Below are 23,080 nucleotides of genomic sequence, written 5' to 3'. Positions count from 1 at the left end.
ATATTTGTGCTCGACGAGATGTAACCACGCCTTCACGTCTTATGTTATTTCCAGTCCTTACACGGTAGATCACATGACAAGGGATTTTGGTCAAGGTTCTTCGTCTTCTTGTTTTTATTTTCTTGATCGTTATTTCATAGGTAAGTCCTTTGAATCCATTTTTATTATTTTGGACGAAATTTAATCGTGTAAGGTAAACATTATTCTGTAAATTCCTTAAAAACAAAAGAAAAGATCTTCATATACAGGCCAATAATTATTTCTGTTAAGCTTATAGGTTGTGTCGATTCCACAAAATTATTCAAGATAATAAGGAATCTTCTTAGTGTGTAATTTAAAGGTGTGTGTTATTTTTCAATGCAATCACGTTATTGAAAAAAAATAATGAAAGAAAATCTCGTAAATACTTTGTGAAGATGATTCTAAAACAAGTGTACTGAATTTGATGATTCGTTGTTGTTAACAGTAAACTTATCAAATTATTGTTTTGTTTCTGTTCAGTTTTGCACCATGACGTCTTACCAAAGCCTTGCAGATATTGCTTCAAATACGGTCCCAGAGGATCCAAGTCTATCATCAGGTATTGTTGAACATAGATTATAATACTACTAACCCAGGCGCTAGCCTTTGAGCATTAGCCCTCTTGGGGGTCAGAGGTGGGACAGGAAAAAGGGGAAGGAGAGCTTGCACTTGCGTGTCATAAATAGGTGGTTTTTAAGCAATCTCGGGGGACACAAATAACAATGGTGAAATGAACAAATGCTGGTGGACAAACAAAGCGAGCTAATGAGCGATGTTTTGTTTACCATCCACCAGCTTGGCGGCGATGACGTAACGTGAAAACCATCTATTTGAGTGTTTGCATCCCAGAATGGGATGTGAAAAACTAGTTGGCTGATTTTTAATCATGCAATGATGTAATGTTCTTTTATGTGCACTTTGATGGTGGATGGTGATGAACATGTCTGTACAACCTCGTCCCCAGGTTCCTCTCCTACCCATCCCTGCATCTCATTTCTTGCTCTGCAGGAACAGGTAGGAGAGAACACTGGGAACAAGGTTGACATCTGTAAAGCGGGCCACTTTCTTTCATAAAATCTTAAGTTTGGATTTAAGACCCAAACAATGTCAAGGAGTCAGAGCATTGCTACAAGGCAGAGATGTCCTTGCTGTTTTACCCACTGAGTACAGCAAAAGCCTGATTTCTAAAGACTTTTTAAATTTTCAGCATGAATATCACATGTTTTACATTTAATAAAGCTTAAAATATCACAAATTTTGTTATACTTCTGATTGGTAACAGCTTCACCTTTAGTGCTATCAGCCACTGCAGAAATTAAGACTGAGAATATACATGTAATTGATCTTAAAAGGAAAAGAACAGGCCTGTTTTTATAGGCCTGCATTGCAACCAGACTTATCTCTTGATGATTGAGATCTACATAGAAAGAGAATTTGTTCTAGTCCTTCTGCACAATGGCTTCTATCAGGGACTAGACTGTCTGTGACACAATGACGCACGCTAGTGTTTCTGCTGTCACTTCCATGATTATTCCCTTATTTTTTTGTATTAAGCACGCTCTATTTGCCTTTACAGCTACTGTGATGCCATTCGGAAGGTTATCAGTGGAGAGTGAAGACGTCAGAAAACAGACTGTTAACTGGATGTCTTATGTTCAGTAAGCTGAAATTCATTTCTTCATATAATCAATCTGTCTCACTGCAGTATGCTCAATTAATGACTCCAGCCATCAGAAATTCTTTGGAGTCACACATATTTTTGGTTTAAAATAATGGCATATTATGTGCAAACCTTACAACAAAAGAAACAGTTTTTCATCCAATATCCAGACACCAAAAATTTATTACAGGGCTGTAGGTTACAAAAAAGGCCAGCTAGTGAGTTTTTTTTCAGATAAACCAGTTATGTGTGGTGTCAGAAATTTGACTGCATATTATCCAGTGTTTGAAATTAAAAGACTCTTGAAGAAATTCAAGACTGTAGCTTTCAAATTTTTTGGTAATTTGTTCCTGATATTCAACCCTCCTTGTTTTGTGTTATCCTTGTTTTCTAGGGCTCTCTTTTGGATGTACCTCTACCCATTATACCATATCTATTCCTCAGCAAATGCTCTCTACTGCTATGTGTTGTACTTTTCTTGTCACCAGACAGTTCTACATGTACATCAATTTTTGAGTCCCAAAGAGAGCTTTTTAATCCAGAGGGAAAATGCCAGTAATTTTCTAATTGATGTGTGTTCAGTGACAGTATGACCGAGCAGTCAGAACACTATACTTGTAATCTAGCCCCAGTTTCAAACCCTGCCCTGACTGCTTGCTATTGAAAGTTATTGAAAGTAATGGTAACTAGTAGGGCTGTTTTTTTTTTTATCATAATGATCAGAAGTCAGATGATCAACCAGGAAGATTACACCATGATAGCAGAGTATGACTGCACTAAAATAACGGGAAGTGAAGAAAGGGGTAAAATTCTGGAACAAAAGGGAGACCAGGTAATTCACTCAAATCATTATTTATAAGATTATTACAAAAATTATTATTTCACTGTCAGAAGGAAAATATTGTAATTATCAATGTTACATCATGGTTTACATGTTAATCTATCTTAAGTGTGAAAATTTTCAAACCAGTTTGATTTTTAATTTGTGCTCCTTTTCCCCAGATTTTGGTAGACAAAGAAAAATACATCTGGTTCAAAAATTTACAATTAATATTATTGTCCAACGAAAAAATTTAGACCATGACATAAAGAATATATGTGCATGGTTGCTGATGGAGACTTCATCAGCTATTTGTGACATAATAAAAATAACGCTACAGGAGAGTACTACTCAGTAACTTTTATTTAAATTCATCCATGGACTTTTTGTTATAAATTACCCTTTGTACAGCATGTACCACTGGAAACTGTCACTTGGTAGTTCCTATCCAATTAAATTAATTAATAGTGATACTGGATTTTTGTGCATAGAAGAGGGAAACTTACCTTGTACAGCAGAGAAGCTGAATAGGCAAATAGAAAGTATTCTAAAGGGCAAATTTGAATCATAACAAAATTATTGTATATTTCTGCTTCAGTTTGTGAAGAGCTGTTTGTCACTGTTGGCTCGGCTTTCTCGGGATCAAACAATCAGATATATCCTTGTCTTGATTGATGATGTGTTGACGGTGAGTATGTGAAAAAAGTCTGATGAAAAGGAGAGGAGTCCTCACTTTTAATATTTGTTTTGCAGATAACAGACTAGAACTCATGCAATCAATAGATACTAAAAAGCCATTAATTTTCTTTCCTAGGAGGAGAAAAGCAGAGTTTCAATCTTCCATGAATTTAGTAAAAGGTAAATTATTAGAACTCTCTTAAATTAACACTTTTCGAACACAAGGATACATGTAATAAGTATTCATCTTCATATAAAACCAGGATTTAACATATATATGTTAAAAATTCTGTGTTTTTTTTAAAATTATAAATAACAATTTTTCTCCATCAGGAATAACGTCAGTGTCTGGGCTGCTCTCCTTAAACTTCTGAACAGACAGGATCAGTTCATTGTACATCAGGTAATTAATAATAACAAGAATTATTCCTATTGTGGACACTGAAACCGTCACTAATGTAGTGTCGCACACAGCCCTTCTAATGGCAACCCTATTCACAACCAGAAGTACAGTGTATGAAATCATTGTTGTCCATAATTGAAACTTCTACATGAAAGTCACCTTTACCCAACAGCAAAAGACAGCATCTCATTGTTCCATACTAAAAATTTGCTCGACATAACCTCAACACAGGGACAAATGCGATCATGTTTCCTGGATTCATAGTGCAATTCATGTGTCACAACCACTACACTATGCTTTTGTTGCTGCCTTCCTCCCCATCCCTCCCTTGATCTCTTGAGTTACAGTAATTAGTTTTTACTGATCTCTCGCTGTTTATTATGAGGGTGCTGATGGTACCAACTGGATCAGTTTAGGTTTCTGGGAAAGTCCCCACCTACATGTACCCCTCCCCTAAGCCAACATTAAGTGAGAAGTAAGTTAGTGTTATTGTTAGCTTAGGGGTGGGTTAGGTGGGCAGTTTTCCAGAAATCTAAATAATATTGATAGATCTCTGACTGTAATTACTATGGATACTTATCACTTGGCTTGTATGCACATGGCTCCACCATCCTACAGGGAACTGGTCCAACCTTTAGTTGTTAATAATAATTATGGTTGTTGATGAGTTTGACACTTAAATGTGATGTTGGAAATGTAAGGAGAAACACTAGCTATGTTTACCTCCAGTGGCAGTGCAATCACAGGTCTAGGAGTACATAGCAGATATGGAAGATGAAAGTTTTTAGATGTTTAGGGGATCATATTACACTGGTCCTCTAAACATTGATCACTCCCACTCAATTTCAACCACTTGTAATTCAGTTTTTGTCTTGACACTGACCATTGTATAGTGAAAATGTGGATTTCCGCTGTAGAACAACGCAACCCTGGTGGTGTGACCAAATTTTATTCACAATGAAATTAATTTTTTAAATTATTAATTTCAGACTGCCATCATTGTAGCAAAGTTGGCATCTTGGGGAAAAGATTCTTTACCTGACAATGATCTGAACTACTTTTTGTCCTGGGTGAAAGGAAGCCTGGCAAATCCTGTAAGTATTCCAATGGTGCATATCATGCATTTATTCATCATTTGGCAACCATTTCCGTTTTTTAGCATAGATGAAATTTGGTTAGGTTTAACAATGTGTTTCTCTAGAAAATATCCTTTGATCCCCTCAAGGTTTTTTGTTTTACCCCCACCCCACCCACTGTGCGTGGAAGCTTCAATTTTGCTTTGACAATGCCTTAAATAATTTTCTTTACAGGAATTTCCAGTCCCTTCTGTGGGGAATATAATTATGTTAAATGTCAAAATGAATATTCAGGTTAAGTTGATTGTCAATTTTCTTCGTCTCCTAGCCCTGATTCATGATATTTTTAGGGCTAGGAGACAAAGGAAATAGAGAGTCAACCCAAGTTAAAAATTTTTAACCTGAATTTAACTTTGACCAATAACAGATATATTCTGGAGCAACACAATGCAGGCTTTACCAGTGAAGAAGTGAATCAATTTATTATTTTTATTCTATTTTCTTATTTTGTTTAAGAACAATGATTACCAGCACAGTGTGGCTCAGTGCCTTCAACTGATGCTGCGGCTTCACTCTCACAGGGAAGCTTTCTTCAAACTGGATGGTGTTCAAAGGTGTGTTTGTTTAACAGATAATTACCTGGTGAAACTTTGAGGGCACTATGGCTTGTTGTTATACAGCTGAAATAATATTCTCCTCAGTATACCTTACACTCTCTTTGGTTATTTCAGGTTCACATGACAGCTAACAATATATTTTATATTTTTCAAAGGTCCTTTTGGAGGGGCTTATATTCGGAGGGGCTTATCTACGGAGGGAAATTTGCGTTTCAAAATTGATTGGGCTAGCCTTATAGTTAGAAAGAAATTTACCGTTTTTGCTTTGTTTTGCTTTGTATTTAAGGGTAAATTGGAGGGGCTTATACATGGAGGGGCCTATTTTCGGAATTTTACGGTAATAATAAATCACTTCAAAAATGATTGGCCCTTTAAATGTCAGTGTGGAAACATCATCCAATTTCCCTTTGCCCTGCCTTAGGTAACACTGAGATTCTTGGGAAACAGAATTACCTGTTTTCCTCTGGACCATATATTAAGTGTTCCAAGAAGAGGCCAAAGTAAAAATTACATTGAAAATGCCAATTCATTTTGTAAAATGCTGAAATGCTGAAAGGACTGCTGCAGAAAGAAAGGGGTTTCATTTGCATAGTCACACATTATTTGTCCAGAGTTAAAATTTAGAACAACTTGACACTCAGTCTGTAAGTGAAAGGGTTTTTAAATGTAACACAGTTCTTTCCTTTTTTTCTTCTAGTTGTGACTAATTACTAGATCAGAAGTCATGATTGTTCTCTTTTGTTTTTTAGTGTTGTGTCTGCGCTTCTGGCACCAAATGTTGGTTTCCAGCTCCAATATCAACTTATTTTTGTGCTTTGGCTGTTGTCCTTTGATCCAAGGATTTCAGAGAGAATGATAGGGTAAATAAGTCCATCTATATGTAAATGAATGAAAATACCAGGAATACCAGTCAGGGTTTGGGGGAGTGGATTGGGTGGCTAACCACCCCCTTTAGAAAAGTCCACCAAAAAAACATAATACGTAGATAAACAAACGGAAACACCTTAGTCCCAAAAAATATAGAAATACGTGGGTTCAAAAAACCTTTTGAAGCCAACCAGTCGTCACTCTTCCTAAATCACCATGTTTTGGGACAAACGTAGGACAACTTAGAATAAATTAACGTATAGTTTGGTGGCCGATTGGTATCAGCCACCCCCCATTATAAAATCCTGGATCCGCCCCTGACCCTGAAAACTTCAATAGATCTGCTTAACATACAATGTAACTGTTTGCCTCTAGGATTTTATGGAAAAAGGGTTACAGGCTTGCACTCCAAGTCATTCACAACCTTTGACACCCTTTAGTGCCTACAAAAAGTAAAAACAAACAAGCGAAAAAATCTTCCAATTCTCATTTTTCATCTAATAAAGCGTCCTTCCTACATCAGCAGTAATAATAAATGCAGAATAAAAGTTTCTTTTAAATCAGCAATAGTAATGCCCAAAGTTTCCTTCAAGTAGTTTACTCTTGGTTTTGATGTTATCTTGTTCACACTGGCAGCATTGCTCCATTACACAATATATAAACCACACACAACCCACAATGCCTTTGTTCGTTCCAACAAAGGGATTGCGATGGAAACGTTACATGCAGCTTCTCAGTCTCTCCCGGGTGGCCAATTTATGCCATCAACTCAAGTGTAAGATGCCAAACTGTGACAATTTTCGTTTTTTGTCTTCTTTTTCTTCTCCTGCAGTGAATAGTGTTTCATATATTAAAAAAGTAATTTCATTTTCACCCTCTCCATTTGGGAGGGTCGCGAGAAGTCTCGCGAGAACTGCACGCGAACGAAGACGCTAGTTCGAGGGGCGTTCTCTCGTGACACTTCCTTCGCTCGGTACAAATGGAGAGCTTGCTCACATGCTAGATTAGTTAAATGGGTAGAGGGTTGCGTCCAGTTGTTTTAAAGGTGAGGGTTCGACTCCCGGTCAAACTTGAATTGTTTCAGGTTCTTTTTTCACCACATAATTGGCTTAGGACATATCCACTTTCATGTTCCATCAATTCAGTTGATAGAAGTAAATTATTACGTTTGTCCTCTCCAACAGACGTTGCAATTTTACTTACAATCTTATTTCTTTCCAAATTTTTCATTTTAATGGTCCCCTTTCCATTACAGGGATTTATCCTGGAGATTCAGGACAATGTCTCCATAATTGTCAGATATCAAATGAATACTAAATGACTATGTTTCTGTATTAATAGGGGTAATGCTGTGATTCGTGTTCTGGCCGACATTTTAAGGGAATCAGGCAAAGAAAAAGTCACACGGATCATCATTGCCACATTAAGGGTAAGGAATATTTTTAGAGTTTCAAGGCCAACAACCAGGATATTCGCCCTTAAATGTTTATCACCGTCTTAAACACGTACCTGATACATGCGAATGTCATGGCCATTATGTTATTACAAGAACGAACGGGTCTCCAGCAAAATCTCTAAAACCATTCTCTAAACAGCTCTTGCTTTATCAAACTACGCCTTGTGTTTTAAACTTGATAAAACTCCTCTAATCTGAGGCCTCGGAAGATGCAAAAATTAGCTTAGGCTTTACGTACCATATTCGGAAACATTTCGGTTTCCGAAGACGTGCCCTTTGGGTGACAATCGTTCCTACCGAGGCAACGACTATAGGCGCCATTCGAAGACGTGCTACGCGAAAAAAATGAAATTAAGCTCAAGCATTACCCCTAAATCTCCCTGTAGTATCTAACACTGACATGATAAAAAACGGAGGTTTGTGAAAGCGGAAAGTTTTCTAAAACACGGCTCTTGAGGGTAAAGTCTTTTGAAGATAGAGGCCTATCGTTTTTATCCTCAATGGGGGAAGTAGATAATTAAATCCGCTCATCCGTATCCTGAGATAAGTGTTTTTGCATGGTTTAGTGTGGTCAGACGAAAACTGTGTGAAAATCGTCGTTAGTGGATTGGATACGCTTTTATTATTATTATTATTATTATTATTATTATTATTATTATTATTATTATTATTATTATTATTATTATTTTTATTATTGTTATTATTATTATTATTAATAGAGAACGAAGGTTTTCTAAAAAGTAGTAATGTGGAAAGGGCTGTAAAAAAGTGTTTCTGTTTCAGAATTTGTTGGAAAAACCAGAGGAGAGGAGGAATGAAGCATCCCTGTCCATGATTCAGTGCAAACTGCTTCCTGTAAGTAAACTCCTTCATTTTTTCTTATCGACCTGTATAAGGAAAAGACAAATTGGGAACAACAACGTCGTTTTTCTGAGCCTATATGTAATACTTATAAAAATAGCGTAAAAGTACAAGAATTCATGGGTGACAATAGCTTTAAGTATCGCAGAAAACTGGCTGGTTATCTCCTTTGCTGACGTATCGTCAAAAGCCTGGTGAAATACGTCAGTTGTCAGCAATATCTTTCGCAACCGCTCGGGCCGCTGTCACGCAATGCTCCCCGGCGCTCGGCCTTAGCGACTGCAAAGGAGACTAATTAGTTGTAGCAGGCATCAGTTTTTCAGACCGTGCGTTCCTGTGATGTACAGAACTTATATTCTTAGTAACGAGGAGAAATCTGCCAAAGATTAAAGACGGGTAACATCGTGTACTTAAATGGCACTCTAGTGTATGCACTGAAAAAACTTTGTGCATTAATATTTCAATGGCATCAGTCTTTTTTAAGACTGCTGGAGCCGCTGGTGGATTAATGCAAGTTGGAACTTTTTGAAACCCATTTAATGTGTTTACAAAGGATTTTCTTTTGCTTTCTGTATGTTCCCTCTATTCGTTAATCTAATCCGCCTTTGGCCGAGGTATCTGTTATTTCGCTTAAGAGATATCTGAGTAAGTTTCGTTCCCAGAGACTGCAATCCGTTTGGTGAGCACCAAGTCCCGCTAAGTAGGGGAAACAAATGTTCTGGGAACCCTGGAAACGAGGTTGTTTTTGTGTGGTTGCTTACTGTCAAACTGCGCATGTTCCTAAGAAGACGAGCCTGTGAGACGTATGAGACCTTATCTAAGTCCCCTGGGAATTTAAGTCAAACTCTTTTGCTGATGGAACACGCGACACCATATCTTTCTTTTACAGGTTCTGTCAGTTTTGTATAGTAAAACTTGGGCTGATGAAGATATCAGGGTATGTCAATAACTTTTCGGGTCAATTTAGGTTTCTGGGAAACTGCCCACCAACCCTTCCCCTAAGCTAACATTAACACTTACTTCTCACTTAGGGCAAAATTATGACTTAGGGGAGGGGTAGGTGGGAAGTTTCCCATAAACCTAAATTGATCCAATTTTTCTAGTGCCATGAATTCAGTCCAACCTCATATGCGAACATCAGAGGGGCAGGACCTAGCTGTCCCGGAAATACAGAGGTGTCCGTATAATAGAGCTAGGAATGTATGAATGATGACATTCTTGGGACCAAGGGAACTGTCAAGTTCCAGTTTACAGCCAAACCTCCAGTTTATAAAGACTTCAAAGAAACAAATCCAAGTGTCTTCATTACAGAAGTGTCCATATTATAGACGAAGGGAATTTATGAAGTTTGACATCCTTGGCACCGAGTGAACTGTCCATAATTAGCCCAGTTTTTAGTCTCAAGAATTCCATAGTGATAACATTAGTCTGAACAAAATCTAAACAGGATCCGTAATAGGTGTCCTTTGAGCCCCAAGATCCACATACAAATTCTCCAGACTGATCTCCATACATTTCCTTTAAAGAATTAGTGGAGAGAATTTGATAAAAGATCAAATATTTTTCTCTTTGTGACCATTTGATTAAAGATAGAGATAGATAGATAGTTTATTTATTAAAACTGCATCGCAGCCAAAGGCTGAATTACGCAATTATTTACAAAAACTTAACAATACTTGAAAATTACAAATGAATCCTAGATAATAAGTCAAAAACTGATTTTTAAGATAATATTAAAAATTCTATATAATACATTCATATTAAAATATGTTAAAATATAAAGCATGAATATGTGGAATAAAATTACAGCCCGGACTGTTTCGACATCGCATATATAAAAGTATTACTTGTCATAGACTTTGCTCTCGACAATCTCTGGATATCGTTAGGACAAAATTGATGTTCGTCTAGTCACTATTGGGACTTACAGGCTTAAAGGAGCTATGTCACGAGGATAGAGCGGTTTTCATTTGAGTGTCGAAAAGTAATTGGTTTTGCACTTTCTACACGATGCGATTGGCTTAAAAGATTCGCGCCACCTTTTCATCCAATCAGAAGTAAAACCAAAGCCAATTGTGACGCGCTCGCATGCATTTTCCCGCGCTTTGCGTCAGCCACATGTAATTACTTCGAGTTTTGATTGGTTCAGTGTATTGTCTGTGTCCTATGTGATTGGCCAGAGTAATTACTTTGGTTTTGGTTTTACGACACTCAAACGAAAACCACTCTATTGCTGTTTTAAGTCAATTCTGTGCTAAAGTCATTACTTAGTACCTTTACCCATACAAAAAATGCTCCGTTTGAGACATGATTAGATATCAAACACATTTCATCAGGGAGAATTAAACATAATAAGTTTTTGGGTGTTTTTTTGCAGGCATGGCATTAAAACTTGGAACAGTTGGCCCAACTTTTTCATGTTTCAGTCCATGTCCATCCTTGCCATCCGTTGCAACAGACGATAAGAATCAGTTTCAATGCCTAAATATAATCTTAAATAACAAAACTGGACCATTATGTTTGAAATTCAATTGATGCGAAGACAAGTTTTAGCAAATAGCGTGACAAAGCACCTTTAAGTTGTGAGTGTAGCTTCCACTGTCATTCCTTTAGCCCAAGATCATTTCAGCTGGCGAACCAACAAGTGAGAATTACGCGAAGATATATATCTAAAGAAATTTCTGGTAGTGAGCTACAAATGAACACAACTTTGTGCTGTCGTTCGTGTTTCAGGATGATGTTGAAGTAGTATATGAAAAGCTTAATGAGCGTGTTCAAGATTTGAGGTAAGATGAGCTTATTTGAAGCTTGATCTTCTCCAATTGTGTCGTTCGTGGTCGCCGCTGGGGCGAAGGTGGTGGTGGTGTGGGGGGAGGGGGTAAGATGCCCGTGATCCTCTTTTTGTTGAGAAATGAGTTAACACGTCGTAAAAACAACAACAACAACAACGACCGTGCCTTCGCGATAAAAGTTCGTTTTAATAAAAATGTCCAAAAAAACGTGGAAATTCTGTTTCCGAATTTTCAACAGCTGAGGTTAGGTGGGAGGAGGGAAGGTGAGCTCGCTTCGTATCCCAGGAAGATGCACCCCTCTGCATCGGAAAGGCCTATTTTCCGACAAAAAACAAAGGTCACTTACGTTTTCTAGAGCTATAGCACACTAGACCTGAAAGTTAGAAGTCAGTGGTGTTCTTGACACACCATTTCGAATTTATGTTATCATGCGTGCGGGTATTAGAGTTGTTTATTATTCGAAAGCACATACATAATTTGGGTGAAAATAAGCCTGACGTCTTTCGCTGGCATTAGGTGAATAATTGACTGTATGCTTTAATCCAGTAATGCATAGTTTTTCTAATACACAGCAGGTAACTTAATTCAGCGCTCTTTGCTATAATTCCACAACCAATTGTATTCGTTATTTGATTTTATCCATGCAAGTACTTTTGATGAATATGCAGCCGAGGTGAGGTCGGGGAGACTGGAGTGGAGTCCTGTACACAAGTCCGAGAAATTCTGGGTAACTTCTGTAAAACCAAGAGAGAATGATCTCTCTTGGTAAACTTATTTGTTGAGAGTTTTTATTGATTTCATTGGATTTCATTTTATCCCGGGACAAACCAACTCCAATTTTTTGTGTTTGTAGAGGGAGAATGCGCAACGCCTTAATGAGAAGAATTACGAATTATTGAAGTAAGTTTACAGATATTTTAAAAACTGCTACCCATATTTTGCATGAAATCGCAATCCCATCGCTTACAGGCAGTTTTTGGGATTTATGCTCTGAAATTACTGACGTTAATCTTGATGTCAGAAAATGAATTAGCCAAGCTATATGCAAGCAGGGGGTGTTTGTATGTACATTGATTGGTGTTGAAGTAGAGCAAGAGACGAGTGCACCCCCTCCTAAAAAAGATCCTAGATCCGCCCCTGAAGTGGTGAGGTATAGAATGTACGAGCTCCCAAAGTGTGTCTAAAGACACACTTTTCCAGGCGAAGCATAGTCACTGCCTTAGCTCGTCCAGTTATTTGGGGGCTGGTTCTTTGTATGTTTCCTCGTCGACGAGAATCCAGATGGTCTCCAGAGGGTTCACATCACGTGAGTTTGCTAGCCGGTCGCCCTTTGCTATAAAGTTTCCAAATCCTTCTGACACCATATCTACATGTGCGCCGCTTTTTTCTCTTCAAGGCTTTCCATCCTTTGCTGGCCACATATCTTCATACCGTTGTGCTCGAAACTTTGATATTGTGAAGTTGAAGTTTTTTTTACCATTCTGTCTTGTAGATTTATTACGCATAAAGTTACAGCTTTTTCGATAACATTTCTCACACATTTAAAAAAAGACGGCCATACACTCCTTGCTTTGTCTTCTAAAGTCTTTACTTTCGACCACTTGTTCACTTATATCATTCAGACTTTATTGAACAGTTTAACAATTTCTTTGACTGAATGGCCAGTGGACCAAAAAAATAGATGCCTCAGCTTTAGCACAAACAGTGTAGTTCTTTATTTTCGTGACAGAGTGGAGACAATTGAAGAAAACGGAAAAAAGACGAAAAGAGAAAACCTACGAAATGGGCAGGAAAAATATGGCGGGAAAAAACTCGCGTACGTGCACATTTGGGGCAAAACTTCATAAATATTATAATTTCGTCAAATTTTAGTTTGAAATTGCTTTGAACGGTTATTTAGATAAATTTCTTACCTGAATCAGTTTACATTTGCCTAGAGAAGCATTAAATGCTTTGCGCAAAATACAATTTACAATCGGAGCGAACTATTGAAACACCCTGTATATGCTTGAATTTAATTTAATTTTGTTTGTAAGTTCGATGGACATCAATAAACGTCTATGGACTTCTTCTTCTAAATGAATTAAACTTATTATTTATGGCTTGAAGCAAGTGTAGCAGTACAGACGTAGTGAAATCTCTCTCCCCATTCCTTCATTAAAGATTCGGTTCTCGGGCTTAGCCTGCCTAAGATTAGTTCGAAGTTGAAAACGGCACCCAAATTCTTGGTTTGCAACCATGTGACATGGCGGCCATGCAGAATTCGTTCTTGTCAACCAACATCGCCGTCGGGACGCCCGCCCGCTGCAAACCACAAATTTGAGCATTGCTCGCGTTTTGTACGCGAATCCCCTTGACGTTTTTTTTGTGGTAACTTTCTAAGTTTAGCTGCTTTTTGAAATTTCCGGATACCATTGTTCTTGTTCGTAGCAGTGTCACCCTGATCTCCTTAGTTTCCTTCGTTTTTCTACGCTTGTAATGATTGCGTAATGAAGTAGATTCTGATTGGTTTGCTGGTAATTCTCTAGGATGCTGACAAGGTTACTGGAGACGTCCGCTGATCCAACCATTTTGGCAGTAGCGGCTCATGATACTGGTGAATATGTACGGCATCACCCTCGAGGAAAACAGTATGTTGTTTTCTTGTTCAATGTTGTTTAGCTTCTTCCTATCGTAGTGAATTTTCTACAAATGATTTGTGTTTTCGGTCTGAATGTGTGTGTTCTTTAATTCTAAGTGTGCTTGAGAATCTTGGTTGTAAAGTCAAGGTGATGAAAATGATGTCCCATAACGATCCTAGTGTTCGTAAAGAAGCTCTCCTGGCTGTGCAGAAACTCATGGTTCACAACTGGTAAGGGTTAACAGGATATTTTCTACCGTTTTGAGATAAAGTAACACCACATGTTATATCGTTTCTGCAAAAAGTAACATGATAATTCAACCAACCAATCATAGAAAAAACAACGAAAACTACAACTGAAACCAATCGTAGGATCGTGGATTGTAATCTTTGTGAAGAAGTGCGGGAAACTTGTTGCTCGATGTCAAGCAGGGCGGAAAACTGGAAACACGGCTGTCCAAGGCGAACAAGTGTTTGCACGAGCGGAAAAAGCCGCAGTCACTGCCAAGGGCCGCAAGGAAGGCGATTCAAAAAGTGCCAGTTCTCGATAATAGCATACAAAAGTAATTTAATTCAGTGAAGATAAGTTCATCGCAGTTGAAAGCAACTGCAAATTAACCGGAAAAAAATGGGGAGCTTCAAGGGCATTTGAACCTATGGCCTCTGCGTTAGCGCTAATCTGCGATCAGGCGTTCCTTCTTCCATTTTTTCTCCTTGTCTGTCCACCGAATTTCGCGTTTCCCCGAAAAAAAAAGAAAAGAACGCCTGATCGCAGGTTACGTTGGCGCTGAAGGGCTAGACTCAGACGAGAAAGTTTTTGACATTTAGTATTTCAGATTTACATACATTGATGGTATGTTTAATTGCTTGCCTTTTAGGGAATATCTTGGCAAACAGCTCAAAGCTACGTAAATGAAATATTTATCCAGATGGTGCGGTGTAGTGATTTTAAATAAGAGAATGTCTATAATTGAGCATCTTGTACACGTCATATCCCTGGAATTCGATGCGTCACGAAACAAGGCCGACAAAATGCGACCGACACTGACGTTATGTATCGAATACCTCTGCAAGATTCCCCACCCACACTAAAACTGTCATCAACCTGCAATTCAAGCATTTTATCGCCCCAGATTTGATGTAAGCTATTTGCGTCAGAGTTTACTCTATCGGCTGAGATGGTTTAGAAGGGCGATTAAATGTTTTCGGTTGATTTAGCGGACGGTACATTACCGTTTGAAAGTTGTTGAAAACTTTGTTCATATACGAAATTATAATGCTAGTAAATTAAGTGGACAAATTAGATAGGGTACTTTAAGTTAAATGAGATAACAAATGGGATTATGTGACCCAGATTTTTATAGGCCACGGTTCCTGGTTTATGATGGCTTGTAATTCTATTTGACGTCTCTGCTGGCATTGCATGGCGATTTATGTGATAAATAATATCTTCATTGACAGAAGACGCTTGGAATGAGATAATAAAATAGACTTTTGTTGACCGTTAGACGTTCTCGAACATAGCCTGAGTATCAGGCGTTTCTGGGGGAAAAGGGAAAAGATGGAAGCGAAAAAGGGAGAGAGCCGTTCCTTATGCGGAAAAATCTTGTGGATTTTTTCCTCAGTAAACGTCAAAAGCCTCGAATTTTATGAAGCTCAGTTATGACCGGTTTTTTCCATCTTAGCTGTCGATGTTTCGAGCCTGAGCAAACACTCCTCTGTGAATTTCTAGGTGTGAATAAAGATGACGATAAAGCAAAGATCCTACATTAATCCTATATTTACGTTCTGCAGACATCTGCGACGTAAAAAAAATCATTTATCTCTTTTTCCTTTTCTCTAATTGATCTGGCAGACTGTCTACATCATGTGTGTAAATGAAGTCACTGAAATGAGTCTCCGATGAACCATGATTTGATTATCCTTCCTTCGTTCACAGAGCTATCTATTTATGGGTTCAGTTAACAAATATCGGTTTGAGATTTTGATGTGACCATTAAAAACAAAACGATATAAAAAGAAATCTTGTCGGAAACACTTGCGTAAAACGCCATTTTTTTGTTTAATTTCATTTACAATATTGTTTGTTCTCGACAATGAATCGTTCGACACTGGGTGTAATAATCTGACTCTAACACCTTGAAAAGTAAGCATACAGTCCATGCCAGAGTTATAATTTTCGCCTGTCTTTAGAGACTCTTTTTGTTATGCACAGTTTCAAAACTATTCGGTGTCACAAAGTTATCCTTTTTTGTGAACTGTTACAGTCTTTCATCCGATTATCTGCCAGCACCCTTAATTACGCATAGCTAAGTATCCTTATATCAAATGACGGTAGCCACGAGAAACATCACGCCACACAATATTAAAATCTTCTTCAGCTTTTTGTTCTACCCGACGATTTTGACGCTAAGATACTATGGCTGATGATGAATCATACGCGTCCACGATGTCAGGAAGAGCTAGAATTGTCATTGAAATGGTGATATTTATTTGCATCATTTTAACAACGGCGATAGGCAACTCACTGGTTTGCATTTCTGTTATCAAATTCCGCCATCTTCGGACAAACACGAACTTCATACTGCTAAGCTTAGCTTTCACAGACCTAAGCATGGTTATTATTATGGTTTTAAATGCAGCAACGACAGTGACTGAGAAGTGGATCTTTGGAGAATGGGGTTGTCAAGCCATCGCTTCAATTGGTCTCTCGCTCTCCTTCATTTCAATTCTTCACTTGTGTTTCCTAAGCGTGGATCGCTACATCGCTATCCAAAAACCATTTCGTTATCAATTCATTATCACTAAAAGGAGGGTCAGAAACATTTTACTGCTGATTTGGCTGTCTGTAGCCGTTTTGACGAACATCCCACTAGCAGATTTTGAATTCAGGGCTTATACCTATGGATGCACTGAGTTAAAAAGCAACAAGCCATCTTCGCCGTATATCTTTTTTCTCGTCTCAGTATTTGTAATCATACCCTTCGCAATAATTTTCTTCTCCAACATCGTTGTTTTTAGAACAGCTTTCAGGCAAGCGAGACAGTTGAGTCGAGAAGAGCGAAGGCTAAGAGAGTCCTTGGCAGACATTTGCGACGAAGATGAAACACAACAGGAAAAATCACCGGAAACACATTCTATGAAAAGAGAAATCAAGTCTGCGCAAACTTTTGCCCTTGTTATTGGGCTGTTTCTTTGTTGTTATACACCTTTCTACACTGCGGGTACTTACAGAAAGATTGCTGGATCTGTTAAAGTGCCACCTAGGGTTATATTAATAACGATGTGGATTGCTTTTGCCAACTCGTTCTGTAACCCGATTGTTTATGCCTTACGGTATTTGCCATTTCGTGAGGCGTTCAAAACTTTAATTTCTTGTAGACGGAAAGGCAATTATAATTGTGCTTATCCGCCAGATTCTTCTTGGGTACGTGAAAGACAAGGGACTGCTTTGTCAGCTTTATCGAACAACTCGGTTCAGTGAAAAAAAAATAAGCACTGACTTTTTATTAAATATGCCGTACTGACGCTTTTCGACAAAAAAGGGAGCGGACTGTGAAAAGTATGGTTCACTCCTAAGGACAGCACTAAGGTGAATATTGGTGTATTGAAAAACAAACGAGAGCGCATGAATCTGACGCCGGGCTCTTTATGACAACGTCAATCGTCCACCTTGCAAGCATACTAAACGATTATTACAACGTAGACGTACTATGCGCAGTAGCTTTTTTTGTTACTAAACCACCAAAGTAATTAAAGAGGGCGTGTGTAGGTGTGTCAAGTTTATCTTAAAAGGGAGTTTAAGTAGCGTCGCCAAATGTCGGCTGTTGTCACAGGCTACCACTGGTTTCGCCGCCAAATGACGTCTGAGAAACGAGCGCAGAAATTCCATACTGATGACGCGTCACTACCAAGATCTGGGCAGTGCTTCTGATTGGTCTTACCGCGTGGGAAATTTGATTCAACCAATCAGAAGAACTACCCAGATCTGGGTAGTGACGCGTCATCAGTATGGAATTCTGCTCTCGTTTCTCAGACGTCATTTGGCGGGGAAACCAGTAGTAGCGTCACCAAATGACAGCTGTTTTCTCAGGCTATAGTTTAAGCAGCGACGTTTTTGAGTGACGCACGTCAACCGGAAGTGAGCTTTTTTGCACCCTTAAGCCGTGATTTTAAACAAGTTTTTGGGCAAATCGTCTCTATAAGGGTAAAGACACCTAGCAATACAAAATAATGTGGTAACTTCAAGGAAATTTAAAATAGAAAAAGGCTCACTTCCGGGCGGATGTTGCCTGTGCTTACACCTGCTACGGCTTTGCAAGTCGGCGTAAGGTGGCTCAGCACTGTTTGATTGGTTGTGAATCATGACCACTTCGACATTGGGGTGTTATTAATACTCGTTGCATGTATAAGGCACAAGGACAAAATATATTTATAAGATCAAGTTGATTTGGTTAAACGCTAGATTTCAATTGTTTCCATGACAACATGAATGATTTAAAACAAGCCTAAAATTTTTAACTTCGTAGGTTTAAGAAAAATCCAGTCATTTGATTTCCTTATAGATAAACTGTTCACAATCCCCTATTTTCACGTAAGATCGTTAAGAACGAGCGCTACAGACGGCCATATAATCTCGTACCCAGATCTCTCACTTCTCAGTGTCAAACAGAGTGAGATCTGGGTACGAGATTAGCGGCCATCTTGACCTAGTCTAGCAGTCTAGCATCAAAGATGACTATCTATAAACCCTGACGCCCACCCGCCCGCTCGGTTCTTTGGAAACCAACAACAAAGTGGCTGCCAGTGATGCTGAGCGCTCGATCTCGTCGATCTTATGGAAAATATGGAACTGTAAACTGTCTAATTTCTTTATGAATTTTCGAGAATTTGCTAACAACTTGCGATTTAATAACCCTCAGTTTTCGAAGGTTTTTTTAAGTTTCTCGTAATTTTTGAAAAAAAGCTATTATTTGAAATTTTAATTGTCACAAAACTCCTATGTTTAACTTGTGTTTTTAGGTTATCATTGAGTGAGGTAATAACTGCAGTTCTGCCTAATTTCGTTAAACTCCAATGAGTAGATTTTAAGATATTGCCGTTTGTTTACATTGCCTTTGAAAGTCAACAAAACAATTTAATAGCGCTCTCACCTTGTTCCCTAAGTACGCATGCTCAACACTTGGCCTCACGCTGAAATCAGAATGAATTTCTACTGAAACCTTTCGGCATTTTTTTCAGCATTTGCTCGCTTTTTTTACTTCAAAAGCCCTGTGTTGCTTACTTTCCAGTGATAAAAGATCCGTATAGATCTTGCAGATTATCTTGAGGACTCTTTTGTTAATCCTTATCAGTGAAATTGGTATCCTCAATAAAGATTATTATTATGATGATGATGATGATGATGATGATGATGATGATGATGATGATGATGATGATGATGATGATGTACGTAAAACTTGCCGGATCATATAGATGTTGTAGATCAGTGTCATTAATCGTGTTATTTTTTTTCAGTCCACCGTTTCATTGGAGAAAATCCCAACGGCAAAGTCTCGACGCATTATTGACACGCATCATTGGCACTTCATCTTCTCACCTTCTTGAAAAACTGCGCGGACTTTGTCGCTTATTATTTACCCCCCCCCCCCCCCCCGTCCCCGTCTCCCCCGATGTTTATCGTCCGGGTAAGTCGGGCCATGTTGACCGCCCAACTTCCTAGTAAAAAAAAATCAAAATTTCTGTACGAGAAAAATAACGGTACCCTGGGTACAAGAGGTTTTTTTCCCTATTCCGAAGCCACGAGCGGTCATAAGAAACCGCGCGTGAAAAGTCTCTGGCACCCAGGTGAGATCTCGGGTATCGAGCTAGATTTATCAATCAAGTTCATATGAGAAGCCTGGAGAGTCGTAGCGGGGAGGATGAAGGGTGATTTTGGTTGGGAGGATGGCTTTATTTGACCATTCTATCAAAATATTGGTACAGGTTGGGTCGTTAATACCCGCTCAGAGCGACCAACTTTAGAGTTTAAGACGAGACCAAGAGCATCCTCTCCTCTTTGTTTAGGGAGTCCATCCCCGGAGATAAACACTGGCCAAAGTACGCATGATATTATATAACGTAAACTTGAATTTGGTGTAAATCAATTTTTTCGTTCAGTGAGTAGTAAAAGTAGAATGTAGCATAATGCACGCAACAGCAGACTGAAAGAGACATAATGAGTAGAAAAAAGCGTCAAAAACCATCTGGGCACCTGGCATAAATTATTGCAACAAAATAAACGTCTCAAAATTAATTCTAATATCATAAATTGACCAGTATCAACAGGAGCCGAACAGGCCGAAATGGAAATCGAAGCAGCTGACTCATTAAATTTAACTCAACATTCAACATTAGTTTATTTTGCAGTTATGGAAACCCTAATGTTTTTCTTTTATTTCCTTTTCAAATTATTATGAGGGAAAAATTTTTTTCAGGGTTTGATTTCCATAATGGCAGAACTGTCGTTTTCGCTGGCTAGCGAGTTTCTGTTTATCACTCAATGATAACATCGCATTTAGTGCTCTTCCTTTCCCTCCGTAATTTTTTCCCTAAAAAAATTGTTTTTGTCATAAGAGAAATCTCATCTTTACATCCATTTTTACATAAAATAAACAATTCCGAAAAGACCACACGGGAGGATGGTTCCTGCGAAAAAAGAAAATTTATTTGTCAAAGTTTGCTTCAGGCTAAAAATTAAAAATAATTCTAAAAGCACCATTTCCTTGTTTTAAGATAAACACACCCAATTTGGCTTGGGTTTTTTGGTCCGTAGAAATTTTCTTTTTGAATCTCTTTTTTTTTTTAAATATAATACTAACTTTAAAACTACTCTGTAAAAATTTCTTAAATATGATTAACAAAACAAAAAGCAGAAGCTAAGCGAGGGCAACTTTCTCCACAGGAGATAAGTGCAGCCTTATTAAAAATTCCATTAGGCATCCCCTGAGACGATAAAAATCACAACACGATGGATATTCACTTCATTACAAAAGCAACAGAAAATTTCTTTATTTCGACTTGCAATCATCGGTCTTTTCAGCAATGTTACAATTGCTTTCTACTGTTTTTAATACAAAAAACGAGTTGAGCTCTTCCGAGTGTTTCTTTTATTTTAAGTATGCATGCATAAATTTGTAGGGCCGATGCATGTTCACTTCGTCTAGCACACTAAATTTACAGTTTAAGTGACAAGCTAATTTTATTTTTAAAATAGCCAAGTCATAGCAACAAATTGGAATCGCAGACTTTACAGCCTTTTTCTAGTTCGGTGAAATAACCAGTGTTTTCTCAAATAAAAGCTATTTGATGTTTGTATTCCCGCGGTGACCTCTTTCCATACTTGGCAAAAAAAAACTTTCTTAAAATTTTTTTTCTTTTCAAGGAAGTCTGTTTTAAGGAGCTAAATGTATTTACTACACTGCTGAGTTACGCGACAGAACTGTTTCTTGTCTTTCGCGTCGCCAAGAAGAATTAGAATTGGTGCAACTGTAATTCCGTCGCTCAACGGATCCGCGTTTACCACAACAAGAACATAAATGTTTAAAGGATTTACGAAAAGGCGCATACCTCAAGCCATAAACAATCGGGTTACAAAACGAATTGGCAAAAGCAATCCACATCGTTACCAACATAACAATCGAGGGCACTTTAACAGGTCCAGCAATCTTTCTGTAAGTACCCGCAGTATAGAAAGGTGTATAACAAAATAAAAATATACCAACAACAAGAGCAAAAGTTCGCGCAGATTTGATCTCTCTTTTAAGCGAGTGTGGTTCTGTTGTCTTTACTGGGCGTGTGTCATCTTGATCGCAAATATCGGCGGAGGATTCTCTCAGGCTTTTTTCAACTCGGCTCAACTGCCTCGCTTGCTTGAAAGCTGTTTTAAATACGAGGGCGTTTGAAAGGAAAATAATCGTGAAGGGGAGGATGACAAACAATGCGACGAGAAAGAAAATATACGGCGATGATGGCTTGTTGGTCCTAATGGACTTGCGATCAGCGCATCCATAGGTATCCGCTCTGAATTCAAAATTCGCCAGTGGGATGTTTACAATAACGGCAGCGGACATCCAAATCAGTGACAGAAACGTGATCACTCTTCTTCTGGTGACAATGAATTGATAACGAAGTGGTTTGTGAATAGCGATGTAGCGATCCACGCTCAGGAAACATAAGTGAAGAATTGAAATGAAGGAGAGCGTTAGACCAATAGAAGCGACCGCTTTGCAGCACCACTCTCCAAAAATCCACTCTCCTGTGACGGTTGTAACTGCATTCAACACCATTATAAGCACCATACTCAAGTCGGTCAACGCCAAGCTTAGCAAGATGAAATTCGTGTTTGTCCGAAGATGGCGGAATTTGATCACCGAAATAACAACCAAAGAATTCCCTGTAAGCGTTGCTAGCGTAATGAAGATAAAAACAATCAATTCAACAACAACCTGGACGGTTCCCGGCGTGACGGACTTGTCTATCCTTCCTTCCGCCATTAAAAGGCTTCGACGGGTAAACCAAACTGCTCTTTGAAAGCTAAGATCGTAGAGTTATCTTTTGAGTAGGAGCGCTTGAACTGAAGCTTGTGGCGTGGCTACTTAACTACTATAAAAACGACATTAGAATAAATTCATTTTTTTAAATTTAAACGCATGGCAAGCAGACGCAGCAACCTGCCTGAACTCTAATCAAGTGCGACATTCAGCTAAATAAATGGCTTATTGTTATGGAAACTGGAAAGAACCGATAATATTTCCAAGAGCGTAATTAAAAACTAAAAGTCCATATTTCTTTTTTATGGAGAACAATTGAGAACATCAAAGGTATCCAAGGCTTTGAACCAAAAGACAAAACCCAACGTGTTGTAACTCATTCAGAGGCACGGATTGTGGCTTTTTCCATTCTTAGGAATTTCTCGCGGGAATTGCCTTTAGTTAATTGTTTGGTGCCCATTTTGTCGACCCAGGTTATTTTAAATGAAACTGAGTCGTTTGTTTGTTTTTTAAGTTACGATCAAAACACTAACGCCAATACTAATTCTAATACTAATATTAATTGTAATAATAATCTAGAGTAATGAGGAAGAAAACAATAACTAGGAAAAAAATTCCGCGGTTTAGTGCGAAAGGTTGTTTTCTTAAGCCAAAACCGAAGGCAAGATTAAATACAAT

General features: G+C 38.3%; 3 protein-coding genes across 4 annotated transcripts; 2 read left to right on the top strand and 1 right to left on the bottom strand.

The window, feature by feature from the left end:
• Nucleotides 1-61: 61 nt before the first annotated feature.
• Nucleotides 62-15,378, top strand: LOC140946083 (V-type proton ATPase subunit H-like). 2 transcript variants are annotated; one of them, XM_073395159.1, is made up of 19 exons: nt 62-140; nt 502-580; nt 1,598-1,679; nt 2,405-2,513; nt 3,100-3,189; nt 3,316-3,359; nt 3,513-3,582; nt 4,572-4,676; nt 5,178-5,272; nt 6,025-6,135; nt 7,484-7,571; nt 8,382-8,453; nt 9,349-9,396; nt 11,193-11,245; nt 11,900-11,978; nt 12,105-12,151; nt 13,780-13,881; nt 13,989-14,102; nt 14,750-15,378. In XM_073395159.1, the coding sequence occupies exons 2-19, from the start codon at nt 511-513 to the stop codon at nt 14,781-14,783; spliced, it is 1,413 nt and encodes a 470-aa protein (XP_073251260.1). In that variant the 5' UTR covers nt 62-140; nt 502-510; the 3' UTR covers nt 14,784-15,378. The 2 variants fall into 2 exon arrangements, with proteins under 2 accessions (XP_073251260.1, XP_073251259.1); XM_073395158.1 differs by having other exon boundaries at nt 5,175-5,272.
• Nucleotides 15,379-15,529: 151 nt separating this feature from the next.
• Nucleotides 15,530-17,674, top strand: LOC140946084 (octopamine receptor beta-2R-like). The gene has a single exon (XM_073395160.1). It carries the CDS (start codon nt 16,291-16,293, stop codon nt 17,353-17,355), a length of 1,065 nt encoding a protein of 354 aa, XP_073251261.1. The 5' UTR covers nt 15,530-16,290; the 3' UTR covers nt 17,356-17,674.
• Nucleotides 17,675-20,847: 3,173 nt separating this feature from the next.
• On the bottom strand, nt 20,848-22,544 carry LOC140946230 (octopamine receptor beta-2R-like). The gene has a single exon (XM_073395322.1). The coding sequence runs from the start codon at nt 22,403-22,405 to the stop codon at nt 21,326-21,328; it is 1,080 nt and encodes a 359-aa protein (XP_073251423.1). The 5' UTR covers nt 22,406-22,544; the 3' UTR covers nt 20,848-21,325.
• Between the last annotated feature and the right edge of the window lie 536 nt (nt 22,545-23,080).

The sequence above is a fragment of the Porites lutea genome, chromosome 8 (genome assembly GCF_958299795.1).
Source record: "Porites lutea chromosome 8, jaPorLute2.1, whole genome shotgun sequence".
Classification (NCBI taxonomy): domain Eukaryota; kingdom Metazoa; phylum Cnidaria; class Anthozoa; order Scleractinia; family Poritidae; genus Porites; species Porites lutea.
The sequence above is the reverse complement of the archived record's forward strand: the minus strand, read 5'-3'. Positions and strand labels throughout refer to the sequence as shown.